The sequence below is a fragment of the Dryobates pubescens genome, chromosome Z, assembly GCF_014839835.1.
Source record: "Dryobates pubescens isolate bDryPub1 chromosome Z, bDryPub1.pri, whole genome shotgun sequence".
Lineage (NCBI taxonomy): Eukaryota > Metazoa > Chordata > Aves > Piciformes > Picidae > Dryobates > Dryobates pubescens.
In genome coordinates this window covers 126,337,164-126,349,933 of record NC_071657.1, presented here as the reverse complement: position 1 = coordinate 126,349,933, position 12,770 = coordinate 126,337,164, and the positions used below count along the sequence as shown (strand labels likewise).

General features: G+C 38.2%; 2 protein-coding genes across 3 annotated transcripts in view; one reads left to right on the top strand and one right to left on the bottom strand.

The window, feature by feature from the left end:
* The window catches only part of LOC104299096 (YY1-associated factor 2), an 80,354-nt gene that overhangs the window by 9,532 nt on the left and 58,052 nt on the right, over positions 1 to 12,770 (top strand). The window contains exons 6-8 of one of the 2 annotated variants that reach the window (XM_054178032.1): positions 695 to 804; positions 906 to 981; positions 2,276 to 2,877. The exons of the other annotated variant lie outside the window; for it this stretch is intronic. Of the exons in view, the coding sequence (XP_054034007.1) occupies positions 695 to 804; positions 906 to 981; positions 2,276 to 2,407 (318 nt within the window). The 3' untranslated portion in view covers positions 2,408 to 2,877. Of the gene's footprint in view, positions 1 to 694; positions 805 to 905; positions 982 to 2,275; positions 2,878 to 12,770 lie in introns of those variants that run through there. 2 annotated transcript variants of the gene reach the window in all.
* LOC128899399 (protein SREK1IP1-like) lies at positions 10,893 to 11,556 on the bottom strand. Its single transcript, XM_054178033.1, has one exon. The coding sequence runs from the start codon at positions 11,519 to 11,521 to the stop codon at positions 11,054 to 11,056; it is 468 nt and encodes a 155-aa protein (XP_054034008.1). The 5' UTR covers positions 11,522 to 11,556; the 3' UTR covers positions 10,893 to 11,053.

Genomic DNA, 12,770 nt, shown 5'->3' with positions numbered 1-12,770 from the left:
CCCCATGCCAGTGCTGCGAAGGAACCCAAGCCAAAACCAGCACAGAATCCTAGCTTATTTCTCCATTTTGGCCATGGTTAATGCTGTTAAAATTGGGGAGGGTTGAATTTTCCTTTTTCCTGTTGATATTATCAGTTTTCATAACAGTTGTACCATTTTTAAGAACCTAGTTTTTGCTTCAAAATAGCTGCTTTTGATGTATCTTTGGAAATCCATTATATAGTTAGCAGTAAAACAAATACTGGAAACAACTGGGTTTATACATGAGTGTGTCTTTTAGGCAATTCCTTGCTTTTCCTGAAGATAATAGCATGGGACATTGACACTTGGATAGCAAAAATGTTTGACTTACCCCCTTTTTTTAAATTGTTGATGCTGAGATTTATATCTTCTCTTGAACATATAACCCTACCATAGTGTATTCAGCTATTTCAGGAGCCAAAGAAAATTTACTTTGCTCATAGCTTTTCTCAGTTTGCAGTTAAATGTGCCTATCACCACCAATCTCTGTTTCCATGGCAAGCTTAGAGAAGAGTTTGTCTTCTGTGTTCTAATTCAGCGTTCCATTTATCTTACTAATTACTTCCCTTTTTTTTCCCTTGTGAACTCTCTTACATCAACATTCTTCATGATATGTTTTGTCATAGAGTTGTTTGTAATGCTTTCTGTTAAGCAATATTTCTTTTTCTCCAAGGAAGCAGGCCACTTAAGTTATGCTTGTCCTAAAAATATGCTAGGAGAGCGAGAGCCACCAAAAAAAAAGGAAAAGAAGAAGAAAAAGAAAATAGCTGAGCCGGAAGAAATGTATGTGTAATTATTTACGTGTTGCTACTTTTAGGAAGCTTTTTCATACTGAACACTTAAAATAAAGCTATATATATATTTTTTCTCTCTGCACAATGAAGTGAGGAGGAAGAAGAAAGTGAAGAGGAAGGAGAAGACCCTGCTCTAGATAGCCTCAGCCAAGCCATAGCTTTTCAGGTACAAACTGGAAGCACTGCATATTTATTATTTAAATGCAACTGTGTTTTCTTTTTTAGCTGCTTTTCAGAGGCCCTGAGATACAGCTTTAGGTCTGTCCACTCTGTAGTACTCAGGACACTCTTGCCTGGCAGTAGTTGTAACTATCTTTGCTTTCTTCCTTTTGCAGTCATGTTCAGGCATGGGTGGACTGTTGTTTGGTTGAGGTTTTTTGTTTGGTTTTATGGGGATTTTACAGTTTCACTAGTGCCATATTTGTGCATTGCAATTTTTTATTTCCTTCAAGCTCCTTTCACTTTTTGTTTTTCTGACATCTGTGCTGTGATGATCTATTAGTGCTTCTGTTCACAAATCACTCTCTCCTCTCTTAACTGCTGTATCCTCTGCCCTCACTCTAGAATAACCTTGAACAATGTCTATTTCTGAAGCACTTCCTTTGCCTGAAATAGGCCTCTCTAAACATACCTAATGCATTTTTTATTATGTGGATAGATAGTCTGACAGCTATATTACTGTCTTCTTTAATACTTCTTTACAGGCTTTTGTTTCAGTACACAGACCAAGCCTGACCTGATGTTCACATTTCTTGGCTTCCTACTCCACAGCTGTTCCCTATGTGCCCTTGTTCCCCCACAAAAAAAAAAAAAAAACTGAGAGATTTTAAGATAATTTTGTTCTGGATATGACTGTAGTGAGTGCAACACCTTGACATAACGCAGTATAAAAAAGTGATGCAAATATGCACAATTATCCCCCACCTCCTCTGAAAATTCCACAACTGGAAGTAAAACCATTCCATTTCTCTTGCTATCCAAAGATTTTAGCTGGGATAGCATATTTCCCAGTAAAAATCAGAATCGTCTGTTTAAGCCTTTAGTGGAATAGCCTTTAACCCTTTCCCTGAATGACTGCAAAAGACAACAGACAGAATTGTTAGTGGAGCAAAGCTGATTCAGTAATGTCAGTTTAAAATGCAGTGCACTCTTTTCTTCCCATCTCACCTGCTCTGTAGTTCTGCAAGTTTGCCATAAGCAAAGTTCCTCTCTTTGAACCCAGAGGGCACTTCATTGCAGAGGCCTGCATTGCTGCAGAAGACTTGACATTGGAGCACAAGAACTATTTTCAGAAGTGTCTTCTAGTGCATTCATCACACAGTTTATCTGGAAATTGAGATAAACCTTTTAAATTCTTCAGCATTAAATAATTCAATGCATATTAATATTTAGCATTATTATTTGTAATGCATCTTAATTTTTCTTAATCCTAGCTAATACTTCTCCTTCTTTCATTGTAGCAAGCCAAAATTGAGGAAGAACAACAAAGATGGACACAGACTGCAGGAGAATCCTCAATTGCAGATGATTCCAAGCGTCCACGGATTAAGAAAAGTGCTTATTTCAGTGATGAGGAAGAACTTAGTGATTGAAATAATACTAATGTATATGCATATATAATTTATATAGTGTACATTTTGTAAAGTGCTACAAAGTTATCTGTAATACACATTTGTTGAAGACTCTTAGAAATCATGTTGTAGTTCTATTCTGTCCCTCGAACCTCCCGTATTTTGGTCTCTCTCTCAAAACTTCTTTCAAGGCAGCTTCTGAAGAAAATTATGTATTTCTACACTTGAATCCAGAAAAATATCTGTGAGTGAAATCTTCCATAAGAGAGTTTCCCAATTTTTTTTTTTTTCCTAAGAGGAGTTCCTCTTGGCATCACTGTTAGCACCACATTGGTCTGTTGATTGCCTGTTTGGAAGCAGTGTTTTGGTAGTTCTTTAGTAGCATATGAATCTTTCACCCGTTCTTCTGCATAGGGTTGACTTTCAACCTGTAGCATTGTACTAGTATTTTAAGTCTTCATACAGGAATATAATAAATTACTGTCACATCAGCTTGCTTTGTGAAATCATCTGTTTTCCAAAAGATACTAAGATGATGATCTTCTGCCTTATACACAGTTTTAGTAACTTGCTGTGCATTTCATAGTATTATATAGCCTGTATACAATATAAGCTTCCTAGCATTTTCAAGTTAAAAGCAATGTAGTGATTAGTTCAGTCTTGAAACATAATTTATTTTTTAAGACTTACAGTTCTGTTGTGTTTGCATCAAAAATGAGAATGTCTGTACGCTTTTAAAATGGGAGTGTGCATGTTTTGATATGCTCTGATCTGCAAGTCTCGTGCTGTGGTAAGGGTTTATACTGGGCTGTGTCTCCTGACTGCAGTTTGGGTAATTATGGTTATGCACAGGGTTTTAGCTAATGTGAATCACAGTCCTGTGTTCTTATGCATCCAAACCTGCTGTCAAAATCAAAAAAGCACAAGAGTTTTCTGCATGCTTAAAAATCAGCCTTATATACTTGGAACTGTCATGGTCTCTAAGCAAAGTGTGTTGACACCTACTTTGTACCTAAAGCTGTTCAGATTTTTTAAATAGGGTATCCATCCTTTAATCCTCTGCAGGGTTCTCATTGGTGGGATGCCTCTTAGGCACATTAGGAGAACGGTGCTGCATCAGTGGTCACTCCCAGACACGTGGTGATGGTGATAACCCTCTCATATCAGTCACTTTGTGTGGTCAAACTTTTCATCTTTAGGAGGCGGAGTATAGAATGCATTTACACTGCCGTGTTTGGAAGAAGAAACCAACTGGCCTCTGTTTCTGTTTTCAGCTCCATCTGTTGCTTATCAGAACTTGGTTTTCTTACAAAACCAGAAAACATAAATCCAAGCACAGCATTACATGCTCTTGATTAATAGCAGTTTACATTCAAATATGTAACTGGGTGCAAAGGAAAGACACGCCCTGTTTAAGTCAATATTAAGCAGTCACATTCAGAAGGTCTTTTTTGGGTCTTCTGTTCCTACTTTCACAAGAATTCAAAAACAAAAATAACGTAATCCAGTAAAAGATTTTTATGTACAAACTACTCAAGGTACAAAATAGGGACAAATACTGAGCTTTAAAGATGGGAAGGTCAGTAATACAAAGAATGCTTTTAAGACTTACTTTGTGGCTTTCTGCTGACAATAGTGTAAATTAAAACTGAAGCATCTTTGGATAAATTTTGGAAAGATCTCTGGGTACTGAATAACTGAGTAGCTAAAACACCATTTATAACGTAGTGTTAACAAATGCAAATCACTGTACATCATCTGTTAGGAGTTCTAAACTATGCTAAGGAGGGAAGTCCTGCTGCCGGCATGCTTCTCTGCAAAGGTTATCCTAGGTTAGGATTCAGTGGCAGTAGAACAAGAAGAACAAATGAACAACCTAAAAATAACAACGAAACAACAACTGGGGAAAAAAGTAAAACTGGTAGTTTGAGCCACATCAAATATATATTTCTACAATACTGTGAGTAATGCTGGCTGAAATCAGTAATATTTGTGAGATGTAAGTCAAGGGGAGGCAGGGGCTAGGTTCTTTTCCCTTCTTCAGTTTAATTTTGAGTGGTAGTGGCTGTCCTGTACAGATTTTAGCTGAGTATTTTTGTTTTTTCCCATTTTGCTCCTTTGTCTCTTCTGGTGTAATCTGATATCCCTGCAGTAAATAATTTTGTGTAATTCAACTAAAATCTTTCCACTTTTGATCTCCTGCCAGGAGGCAGGGGGTAGGAGGTGGAGGGAACAGTAGTCAGAAACTGACAAAAAGAAACAAAAATATTAGAGGAGATATCTTTGCCCTCTACAACTACCTCAAAGGAGGTTGGAGTGGGGTGGGGGTCAATCTCTTCTCACAGGCAACAAGTGACATGATAAGAATAAACAAGCTCAAGTTGTGCCAGGTTGGATATTAGGAAAAGCTTCTTCACAGAAAGGGTTATCAAGCATTGCAGAGGGCTATCCAGGGAGGTGGTGGAGTCACCATCTCTGGAAGTATTTAAAAGACATGTGGATGTGGTGCTTAGGGATGTGGCTTAGTGGTAGATTAGCAGTAGTGGTGAGATTGTGAACTCTAAGCAAGTGGTTTGTCTTGGTGATTTCAAAGATCTCTTCCAACCTCAATAGTTCCATGAGGTTTGTCATCCCCAATACCGTATTGAATGCTGTTCTTGAAAACTAAAATGTGACAGAGGACCAGTTTGACATCATCCATAATTTTGGCTTGATAATGTTTGATATCTTGTAAGACCCAAGATTTCAATGAAGTAAAGTTTCAACCTTAGCTTTCATTACACTGTGTAGTGTAGTGGAGCTTGCTGCTAGGACACTTTTTCTTTCAGGGTCATAGGGTTAAAAGTACTGAACTTACCTGTGGAATGTGATGTTTATAAAAACTATTTTAAATACAGTCTCCATTCAGAAATATCCTAAATTACTGGCTATCTCCTAACTGTAAAATATACAGGGACAGTAACAGTTTAGGAATTATTTATGCTTACACATTTCACTGTTTCACATTTGCTACTGGTGTCTTACCAGAAAGAATAAAAACAAACCTGACCTCTGTAGTGACCTAATACAGTACACTTTTAAGTGTTCTAGGAGCTGAAGCATGTTGATGTGTCTTTCTACTCTGCTGCTTCTGCCTCACTGCTTTCCCCATAGGATTTGCTTTTGTCAGCATGAAGCAGTAGCTCAGTCCAGGCTATTACAACTGACCCAGTGGCGTTTCTCCTTGCTCTTTTGTTACAAGCATAAAGTTGCTTGTGGCAGGTGATATAAGAAAAGAACCAGATTAAAAAAGCCTGCCTCTGTGCAGAATTGGCAACTAGAATTACTTACCTTAAAAAATCTTCCTCTAACAGTTTTCTTAACTGTTTGAACTTCTATCGTTTAGCAATGCATACAGTTTTTGGCTGAGGGTAAGGGTAAAGAAGCAAGCAGCTCATGCCTAAACAAGGTCCTAGAGGGACTTTGGAATAATAGGATCTTTGCACTTTGGTTTCCTGAATCATTTTAAGTTTCTATTCTTTGTTGTCAAGATAATGAAGCATCTCTAGGTGAGAAATTCAGAACACTGGCGTTAGATAGCATAAGTATTTGTTTTGCTTGCTTAAATCCACAATTTTTGCCTGCAGCACCCTCTGATGCAGCTGCCTCATTCTGGAAGAAGCCCAAAGCTTGTCGGCTAAGTCCCTTTTTTATCTTTGAATGCCAAGGGACCTGCTCCTGTTTGTGCCTAATCTCACCTACTCCAAGCAACATAGCCTCAGTTTTCATCTGAGTGTTAAGAAGCTAAATGGGGTGCTAGCTAGGCTCCTAATTTAAATAGGGCCAATAGGAAGCAATTAGTTTCCAAAACTTAAGCAATAGAGCGGTGCTTTTGTCAGTTTGGCATCTTCAAGCACCAGCTGAGGAAGCAGAAAACAGCTTTGGTGGCTCCATGGCTCTGGGCCAGGCAGATGAAGCTATATAACCATGTTATCAAAAGGGACAACGAGACAAAGTGCCTCGTAGAACACCCGCTTGTTTTCATTAGAAAAAAATGCAAGGGTTTGTGGATGTGGATCCTCGTGTTGGTTTGGGCTTATTTTAGTACCTTGAGAACCTAGCTTAGGCTAGCAAGCTGAATGCTAGTTTTAGGGGGTGTGTGTATATATATATATATATATATATGTATGCTGTGCCTCTGATCACAGAGAGAAATTTACATGAAGTGGCATTTTTTATTGTTTTGAATAGCATCAAAGACTCGGATCTTTCCGCAAGCATCCGCTTACTAGAGTTTGTCTTTGGCATTTTCAAAACGGCTTGAAAATTGTCAAAATACTGCTTTCTGGGTCGTGAGACCTCTGGTCTATTTTAATGGGTAACCAAGTAGTGTCTCAAAAGATGACTTTTATCTGTCCTTGGGGAAGAAGCGGCTGTGGAAGGGGGATAAGGATGATTAGCTTAGCTGATTATAAATGGTATTACTCTCACTGTGCCCATGCAGCACTTGTTAAACCGTTGTGGCTGTGAGACACTGGAGTAAATTCAGTCCATGTTCAGCAGGCTCCCACTATGTTCTTGGCATATTCAGGTTACTGCTCTCAGCAGAGCAATAGAAAGGGCTGTAAATATAAAGGACTATGTGTAGCTAAATAGGTGATGCCTGGAACAAATTGTAAACAATTTATCTTTGGCTTCTGGGTCACGGTGTTCTCTGGGATAGACCTTTCTTAATCTGCAGAGATGACTTACTGTGACATGGGAAGGTGAGCTGTGCATGCTGTTTGGCTCTACTCTTTCCTGGCACAAAATATTAAATTGCTTAGAAAAGCTAGATGGAGAACATGATATATAAAGTAGGATGTATTCAATGCTGGTATGAACATTTAGAAGTAACTAGTGTAGAGAGCTCTTTAATTTCCACTTTTTATTCTATTTGGCATCTGCAGTGTCAATACAATAATACATACCATCACAACTCCACTGTTGCTCCTCCATGAAAATAATTCAGATTACAATCTTCCAGATGTGTTATCTTAAAATAACTGGTATTGGACAGCTTTTTAGTACAGATTACAAAGCTGGTTTAGGTATCCCTGAAATGTTAATGCTAAACCGCTTTGTTTATGTTGTGAATCTTAACAGGGTGAGGGTTTTTTCTGTAGCTGTTGATGGCAATATTAAAAAATACTCCACTGTTCCTTATTTAGAGAAAAAGGTGTGAAGTGGAGGGTTTAATTACTCTCAGCATAGATGATCTTGTTTCTTCTTATTTGTCCTGTTGTCTGTAAACGGTCTAGAAGGGATAAACTGAGGATATTATGCCAAAGGCAGTGGTGTTATTTAAGTGGAAGAATTGCACAGGTTTGTGAAACAATGTTTTGTCGGTGCCAGGCTAACCCTAACCTGCTGTGCATTCAGACATTCAGACAGATGAGATGCATGCCTGTACAAATATTTAATGATGTGATGGGTAAAGCAACAAGTAAAGAGCTACAGAAATCATGGCAGCAAAATGTGATAAAAGCATGAGTGAAAAATCAAACCAATTTGGTGAGGCAATGTAGGTCACAGAGGGTTGAAGAAATACCACAGTTATTAACACGAGAACTTTCCTGTTTGATTAATATGATGCTCCAGAGAATCACATGTAACTGAGCTTGAGTCCATCAAAGGCAGCAGCCACAGGCCTACATTCAGATAAGCCAATCCACGAAAATTCAGCAGTTGAAGTTGAATATTAGAAGGCATTCAAATACAGATACTGCATCAATCTTGGTGCAGTACAGCAAAAACTGTCACTTGATTGCAGGAGTCAAGGTGCATTATTATAACTGGGTATGTGGTGGCAGAGGGCATAGGCAAGTTCTGCCCAATGAATGGATGTACCATGGAAGAAAGAGAGACCCAAAATAGAACCAATAGGGATATTAAGGTCTGTGCGGGTGTGCTGTGAAGTTCCAAGGCACTGAATTGTACTTTTAGAATTAATGGGATAGAACTGTTTATACTATGTTGTGCTTAATTGAAGAATGAGTGACTTACATCTGGAAATTATGAACCTTTTCAGTAGTACAAGTTTGTACTGATGTGCAAATATTCAAGAAAGGGAGAAGAACTAAAGGAGGATACAGTTCTATAAAAGAACTCACTTGGGATGCCCTTGATGTGCAAATTTGATTAGGTGGCAAAGAGCCATCTGCCCATGAAGCCTGGAGGCACGAGGGTGAGTATAAAATTAAATGACTTAGTAGCATATGGCAGTTAGGATAGACAAGAACATGCAGTACTTGGAAGTGATGGTTTTGAGTTCATGAACCATGTATCTGGAATGAGTGATTGTAGTCCTTGAAATTATGTTCTTCCAAAGAAAGTTTCTGAAAATTCAGCAGCTAGGTTTATTTTCATCTGCTGCAGCATAACGTTTTTTAAGAAGTGTTTTTACTGTGGGAGGCTTTCACAGGGAAATCTTGACAGAGGAAACTCAGCTAATTAGAATCTGGAACACAGTTCTGCTACAAGGGTGGATTCTCTGCAAGTCCCATGCCTGTGGCATCCCAGAGAATGCACAGCCCCAGGGCATTATTCATGTTCATGTTTAATTTAGCTGAAGCTGCTGGAGGATGTCCAGAATCCTCTCCACTTGCTATACAATTTAGGTCATGATGGAGTACTTGAGTTCAGGACAAAGTAGCCCTGAAAAATTTTAACCTTTTTCTTCACTCTTCTGTTATTTGTACTAGGTTGATGGATTTTGTACTATATAGCATGCATGCTAAATATTAAGAGTACAAGCTCCAATATGTTGCTGCTCCCACCAACTTACTGCAGATTTGGGTGTGGTATTCTTTAGGATTTCATATGAGTGCAATCATTATTTAAAGTTCTGAAATGGCAAAACTGATTGATGGGAAGGCACGGAGCTCCCTTGATCTGAATGTGATAGGAGCACTGCACACAGATTGCTCTGCTCCTTTGAGGATGGGGCAATCGGTAATTATTGTAACAGTGTTCTCAGGATGCTTCTAGGGCTGGTAGCCAGAGGAGGCAGGAAGGAGGCAGACAGGGCAAGGAAGTGAGCAGGACAAATGTCCATCCAGAATAAGTGATATAAATTATGCTAAACACTTTCAGTTTTCTTTATAGAGATTTCCTTCTTAGCAGTACTTTAGATCAGAATTTATGAGGATTAAGTTGGCCTTGGCTGTCTGGAGTATATATGTGTAAATTCTAGGTGCAGAGGTTTGATTTCAGTCACTGAGAACTATAATATGGATTATACTCATGCAAATGAGACTCACTACATCTTCATATTTAGTTACCTTCATGCTTTAACTGGCTTCTCCTGGGGAACAATGACACCTGTCTGCCAGTAGAACTATTTATTGTGAACTATTTTTTTATATAGGTGTCATATTTAAATCGATTCTGACATGAGAGGCTTGAACACAGCACAGTGGCTCTGTGGAAAGTGAAGAGGGCTTTTATAGGAAATGAGTGATTTTGCATATTGCAGTGAAGATTTCTTTTTCACATTCAACTCCATTATCTGATTTTCTCAGGTGCTAAACTTCACAGCAGTATGGCAAAGGTGGATGCAGCTCAGCTTTAAAAAAAAAAAAGCAAAGCCCCAAATGACTTCCCAAAGGACAACTTCTGTGTCACCAGTTACTGTTCAAGAGCCCTTTAGCCAATAAAAAGCTTCTAAGACCTAATGATGATTCTGAAAAGCAGTGTCTCTTAGACTTACTTCCCTGGTCTCCTGTCTCTTCTTCCCTCATGGGACTGTTGCAGTTCAGAGCTTTCTCCAGTTATTCCTACTGTCTGACAAAGTCCTTCTGTCTGTGTTCACCTCAAAATTGATATGATTTGCACTGAGGGTTTTTTCCTAATTCATAACTTACTATTTGTTCTTCTGTCTGTGATGAAGCTTTCCTTTCTCTGTTTCTGACTCTCCCAGATGGAAAAAAAATTCTGCTCTGTGGACTTCATGTGTTGATGTCCAGTCTGCAGACCAGCTTCAGGGTGTCTCCTTGTAACTATGCTGGACTTGAAAGATGCTTTCTTAAAATAAAGAAACCCACATTGCTTTCCAGCTGAGCAATTCATTTAGTTATTCTGTCCAATTGATTTTCCACTTTTATTGTAATTGCATAAAAGCATAGCGATACAGCTGCAGGAGACTTTACTCACTCAGGTTTTTTTCCCCTTCAGTAAAATGCTAATAATGTGAGAGGTTCAACCATCTTCTGTCACATCTATTTTTTTATTTTTTTTTAAATTTTAATTAACCAGGAAAATAGAAAATGTTTAAAAATGGACATAACCCTAGCAAGCTGAAGTGAGCAACTCATAATAAAAGTTCACCCTATGTTTTGTTCTAAAATTGGAATACATAGAATAAACCAGGTTGGAAGAGACCTTCAAGATCATCGCGTCCAACCCATCAACCAATCCAACACCACCCAAACAACTAACCCATGGCACCAAGCACCCCATCAAGTCTTCTCCTGAAAACCTCCCCAAATGGTCCATTTAGTAAATTTTAAGCGCTGATATTTGCAAATAGATTTCTTAAAAATACATATACATCTCCTTTTAAAATGGCATTTTCAAAGCATAAATAAATTTGATTGGAAAGGAAAATCATCTTCCCTGCAGAAGTGCACATAAAAATAGGCCAGCACCTCAGTTACTACTAGAACTATCTGAACTATCAGAAGATGAGCTTTTTTCCTTTTGTCTCTTCTTTTTTTCCTTTTTATGATGCTTTCCTTTCTTAGTTTTGTTCTTTTTTTCCTTTTCCCTTTCCTTTTTGTGTGACTTCTGCTTTTTTGACTTTGGCCCATCCTCTTCAGTTTCACTTGAGGAAGATCGTTTCCTTGATCTCTTTAATTTTGTTTTTTCTTTGCTTTTTCTTTTTCGTTTCTTTTTTTCTTCCTCCTTGTTTAAACTCTTTTTTTCATGCATGGCTTGCAATCTCTGTAGTTCTTCCTCCTCACTGTCTTCACTGCTAGTGCTGCTAACATCCAAAACAGTATCTCCTTGAGGATCTACTCTGAGGAAGTTTCGACACTTAAATGTCAGATGACCAGGGTAGCCACACTTCTTGCATCCTGCTCTGATGTTATCCTTATTTCCACCTGGCAGCGCCATGCAGACTCTTCCCGCCGTCTTCCTCACCGGCTCGGCCCAATTGTATTAATAATGAATAAGGAACAAGAAATTAATTTACAAATTTGCTGCCTGGAACTTTTCTTCTGTCATCTTTTTCTCCCTCTGCCTGCAATATAGTTGTTACGGTTCCTTGGCATAATATGAATGAGTTAAATTGAATTCACTGAGATGATTAAAATATATATGGTCATCATTAAGTGAATTGCAGCAAAACCAACAATGAATCACACAGGCTAATGTTTGTTGCCATGTTTGATGACAGATGTATCATACTTAGGCTTCAGCTGATTGAGAGGCTAATAAACTACATTTCAAATGTCTAGACATACTCCTTTGGAGAATACTCAAGTATGAGTTTCATGCATGCTTCCAGTCTGAATGATAAGTTCATCCTTCATTGAGAACTGGTTTTAAAAGGTACATTTTGTGCTACAATAATATGATAGGCTGTGGGGGAAATGGGGGGGGGGGAGAGTGTCTGTTACTATCTTTAAAAGTTTATTAGCTGTTCCATTATCTTTTTTCCTCTTTCTTCCTTTCCTTTCTTTTCAAGGGTTTAAGACTTCACTGTGGAAATCTACTGATGTTTGCCAGAAAATACTCACTTTAGAATCAGATCTTTATTTCTGAAATAGAAAATGGTGTGGTGGGAAATCTCTGTAATGCTTTTATATGATTTCAAAGATACTGTTGTAAGCTTATTCCATGAATTTATTGTACTTTAATTCACTTAGAAATTAAAATTGGCTACCTGTCCCCTTTAATAAGAATAAGCCAACTCACAGTTGGTTATCCCATATTTTTATTTGTATTTCTATAGGTTCATACTCAGGCTTTTCCCAGATGTTTGTATTTTTCTATTACCACAATAACTGAAAACTGCTTTAAGGAAACTGTATTTCAACCCAGATTTCAATCACAGGAGGGAACTGAGAGACTGCAAGGAGCCCCTGTAGGCTGCTATCATTTACATGGCATGAATAGTTTGTTAAGAAACAGGAAGGTCACATGAAATAAAGAAGCCACCTTGCTGAGAAGAAATCCCACACAACTGATTGTTCACTCATACTGGTTTCCAAGTCTCTTTCTCTCACCCAGAGATGGTGGCTCAAATTTCACTTAGTGAGACTATTATTGATACCATTCATTTTCAAAAGCATCACAACAGAACTGAAGCAGTAAGAGGCACAATCTTGGAGCTCACAGCAATTTTTAAAAGAAGCTGTGA

Bases quoted from the DNA above. Each gene is read 5' to 3' on its own strand.
- LOC128899399 (XM_054178033.1), bottom strand. From the start codon at position 11,521: ATGGCGCTGCCAGGTGGAAATAAGGATAACATCAGAGCAGGATGCAAG.